The 4,548-nt window shown below is 35.5% G+C and overlaps 2 protein-coding genes across 2 annotated transcripts in view; one reads left to right on the top strand and one right to left on the bottom strand.

Annotated features, from left to right (window-relative positions):
- The window catches only part of RHIMIDRAFT_285833 (transcription elongation factor Spt5), a gene marked incomplete at both ends in the record, with an annotated part of 3,385 nt that extends 2,986 nt beyond the window's left edge, over nt 1-399 (top strand). The window contains one exon of the mRNA XM_023613317.1: nt 46-399. Within this exon, the coding sequence (XP_023463179.1) occupies nt 46-399 (354 nt within the window). The remainder of the gene's footprint in view (nt 1-45) is intronic.
- A 76-nt stretch (nt 400-475) lies between these two features.
- RHIMIDRAFT_240587 (MBOAT-domain-containing protein) lies at nt 476-2,307 on the bottom strand (the record flags this gene model as incomplete). The annotated part of the gene is made up of 5 exons (XM_023609415.1): nt 476-733; nt 776-1,300; nt 1,363-2,054; nt 2,114-2,188; nt 2,241-2,307. 5 exons carry the CDS (start codon nt 2,305-2,307, stop codon nt 476-478), a joined length of 1,617 nt encoding a protein of 538 aa, XP_023463178.1.
- Nucleotides 2,308-4,548: the final 2,241 nt, after the last annotated feature.

Below are 4,548 nucleotides of genomic sequence, written 5' to 3'. Positions count from 1 at the left end.
AAAAAAGATAATCAATACTAATATATACTTTTAGTGGATAATGAGAAAGACTGGCCGATAGAGGACATTGAGGTCAAGTTTACAAAAGATCAAGGCTCAGCTACCAAGGGACAATTGGGCGGCATAGTGTCTGTAGACATGAGCAGCAAACGATGCGTAGTCAACCTGTACAGTAATAATGAAAAAATCGATACACCCTTTGATAGCATAGAGCCAATGAGACCAAATAAGAAGGAGAATGTAAGAATCATCCTAGGCGAGCATAGAGGCGAACTAGGCAATCTAATCGGTGTTGATGCTCAAGATGGTATCGTCCGATTAAAGGGCGATGCTGCTGGATTCAAGTTTTTGAACATGATTACTGTTGGAAAGTATATTGGAACAGAATCAGTAGTATAATTCATAAATAATAAAAATGGGACTTTTTGTATATTTTCTTGCATCAATGGAAAGAAAGAAAAAAAGGCGCACTTTATTACATTTTCCACTTGGGATCACCTCTTCTTTTTTCAGATTCACGTATTTCAAACATGATTTGGACCGCGATAAATAAGCAAGCAGAGACCACAAGAAGAAATGAGAGACCATGGGCAGTACCAAAGATCTTGGTCAGCATTTCTGTCACACCATCAAGACCAACACAGAATCCGACAAGGTTAGCAATCATCATCATCAAAATATTTCCTACAGCACCCAGTCCACAGACAAAGCGATAATAAGGCTTGTCTCCATACTACAAAGTGTGAGATGCATGTAAACGTTTGATTTCCTTTACCTTTTTTTCACTAAACAGCTTGGACGCAATAATTTCAGGCAACAAGAACAGACTAATGAGCCAACCCCAGGCCAAGAGTTTGAGTTCAATATCGTGCCAGAGAGCAACAAAGGTAAATACGAGCCACATGTTGTAGGCAATGTACTTTGAACCACCCAAGGGAATATAAATATATCTAATCGTCCAGCGATTATATGTGCGGTGCCAGCTTTTCCAAAACCTCTGTGCAGAAAAATTATTGCTCATGCATCGTACCATGTTCTCTTCAACCCAGATACCATCCGCTAATGACCAAAGACGAAAGAAGCGCCAGGGAATGAGTAGCTTCATCCAAATGATGACTAGATTGAAATAACCAATCATGCTCAATTCTAAAGGAGAATCGCCGTTCCATGCCTTGGCTTTACTGATAGCAACGACATATAAAAAGTGAAGTGTGAGTTCCATCACAAAGATGACAATGACCAATCGAATTGCATACAAAAGTATATAACGTTTGTCGATATTTTTAGAGGGGACCTTAAACTATTATTATGTTATTTTTTTTTTTTTTTTTTTGCTCTCTATTAGAAACTTGTTGCATTTACCTGAGACAAAAAATCGTTGTATGTGATGATGGGCCCACATAGGAGTAAAGGTGTATATAGAACATAGGATAAAAGGTTGAAGTAGCTATAATCCGTGTCGACATTCCATGGTAACTGAATGCGCTCTTTATCTGTTATTGCCTCTCCGCGATCAACGTTCTCCTTGTTTTCTACACTGCGACAGGCCCAATAATAATCCATGTTGAATGAAATCAATCGTAGCATGGCAAACTTGAATAGGATATGCCATCTAGCCTGGACTCCTTCGAATTGATCTAGCCATTCATAGGATGGTCCAAGGATTGCCTTGAATCTGTATCCGTCATAATATTCATTGAGAAATAGAATGCCCAAGTTGAAGGTCCAAGTCAAGAAGGGGTTCCATGCTGTTCCTTTACAGAATCGCCCAATAAGAAAACTTGTCGAGATGATGCTGATCATCTTGATCACATTGGCACCGTGTAAGAGTATAACACATACAAGTGACAGCAATAAAGTAAATCGAATAGATGAAAAGTGAAGAAGTCGGCGGTTCAGATGACTGAATAAGAGATGAACAATGACAAGCGGTATCAATTTGGGTATATTGTCTCTAAACTGAGCATACTGTGCGTCACTATTGTCTACTTGACGACCTAGTATCCATCCTTCTGATAATAATGGTGCATATAATGGATAATTTGGGTGATTATCTACGTGTAGGATGAAACTAGTGTCAGTATTGTCTTTATTGTCTTCATAAACAGCATACTTTGACTCAGGTTAAATGTGACTTTAAACATGTAAGGAACGACAATGCAAAAACATACATAGTAAAAGTAAAATTCTATTATGCAAATGGTTAGTTCAATAAAGAGAAAAACCAAAGAATAAAGAACCTTTTGTATGCCATCGCGACGGTTTTCCTTTTGGTTGTTTTATTTTGTCCTTTTCATCAACTGACATTGTGGATAAAATATAGGGAGGAAAAAGAAAATGGGATCAGCTGGGTTTTGAAATACAAGCGGTAATAATGTCGTGGAACAAAATTGAATGTGATGAAAGAATTCTTGAAAAGTCACCTTTACTTTCTTTATGTATGAACTTTATCAGATGTTACTTTCTATTGCCATGCATTTTAGTATAAAAAAGACCAAAGCAAGCGATAATATGGCAATATAAACTGAGCATTCACTCATATTGATCCCATAATTCATTTTTCCCTCCTCCTGCTTTTATTTATGGAAAATTAAATGATCCTGAAAACTAGATATTTGTTACTGAAAGGGCTGATGTTGATAATAAAGATAATGGAATTTGTGATGGATCATTAAACTTGGATTGGCAGAATGATATCTATTGTGATGTAATGTCTGTGTATCACAATAGTGGCCATGGTAAGTAACTGGTGAATACAAAGGATTACTGTTATTTTTTAAACTACCCTGTCTGTGCTCTTCTCCCACCGTGACCTTGGGGTTAAGCTCAACAGAATGATGGCGAATATCGAGCCTTTTTGAAGGAAAAGATACTTTATCTAATAGAAAGAAGCAAAACAGATTAATATTCCTATGACTGAGAGAACAAATGTATTTATTCTTACTGTTTTTTTATATATGTTGTATCTTTTGGTTTGCTTCCTGTACTTTTCCTTATGGATGCTTGGTGGTAAGCTAATAATTTCTTCACAAAAGGTTGATTAAATATAACACTAGCTTTCCATAACCCTTCTTCTCCTTCATCCATGCTTTTGATTGCTCTGGCTAGCGCAATTCTAGAGATATAATGGTGAATATCCGCTTGATCCAAGTTAATTGACATGAAGAAGTAGAAAAAGAAATATCTTCTATACTTTAACAAATCAAACAATTCAATAAATTGTAAATGATGTATCACTGCTGTCATTTAATAAGTAAACAAACAAGAAATAACATTGTCATAATTAGGCTTTATATCATTCGTATCCATGACAGACAATTGTCAACAAAAAGATAAATACACGCATGAGAAAGTATCCAGTGAATGTACCGCGGGGAAGAATAAGAAAAGCCCTGCTTAAGATCTATTTTTAATAAAAGATTATCTTCTAGTCTAAGTTAATACTTGCTACTTTTACTTGTCAAATCAAATAATTCAACAAGTCCTTGTTTAAGTTTACTCAATGATGCAAAGAAAGAGAGAGAGAAAAAGATATCTTCATAACTATTCCAATGGTTAGAGAAGAAGAATGGCTTGAAATTTGTCAAGGTTTAGAGAATAACGCATGTTAAAGGGAGAGTATTATGATGATATGATGGTAAACATTAATTTAGTAACTGCTACAAGTGCTTGCTCGCTTTTTCTTATACTCACGATACAATAAATCGTCAGCAATTCTACTACCAATAGACTTTGCAGACCTGAGTACAGACGATTCAATCTTTGTAAACAACGCTGCGAGTGTTCTTTAATTATTACTATTGTCTCTACAAAAAAAAAAACTAGATTATCAAATGACTTTATATCACTGTTGTTATTGTATCTGCAATTCTTGTAAAGCCAATGGTTGAGGTTCAAGCTTTAGCATAGATATTTCTCTGTGATTAACTTTTTCTTTAATAGAAACTGTACCAATTCATGCTTGTGATAATGTTTATTAGTCGCACTGTAAATTCAAATAAGCTTGGGTTATTATTATGTAAGAAGAAAGCTTGATAACAGAAAGAATGTCGTTGTGATAAGAAATTGAACGAACTAATTGTGCCGTGTTTCTCAAGCCTCGACATCTCCAACAGGCTATTTCTAATGCTGATATATTGTCAAATACAAAGATGTGCAGTCAATAAGCTCTTTTAACAAGCATTCTTTAACAATAATCCGATGGAAACAGAAGGTGCACTGTTCTTAAGCTTAACGCGTTATACAATGTTAAAGATAACAATAGGTTCATATTCTTCTAATGTACCTAAACAAATCTCACCATGGCTTATCTGCCAGTCATTATTTTCGTGCTCAACTTTGCCGTGCAGAGAATCAATTGTTAGCTCACACATGACTGTCAAACACATATCCTTAAATCAGAAATATTAATCTTCCTCATGCTTCTTTTGGGCGATCCTTTATACAACCATGGGTTATTTCGACACCCACCCTTGTTTATTAAACTGAGACAATCTATAATCCGAAATCTATATTTAAATCTGAGTCCATCTTTTATCGTTCAACCTG

This window comes from Rhizopus microsporus (assembly GCF_002708625.1).
Source record: "Rhizopus microsporus ATCC 52813 unplaced genomic scaffold scaffold_17, whole genome shotgun sequence".
In the NCBI taxonomy this organism is placed as follows: Eukaryota; Fungi; Mucoromycota; class Mucoromycetes; order Mucorales; family Rhizopodaceae; genus Rhizopus; species Rhizopus microsporus.
Note: the sequence above shows the minus strand (reverse complement) of the source record. Positions and strands in the feature narration are given on the sequence as shown.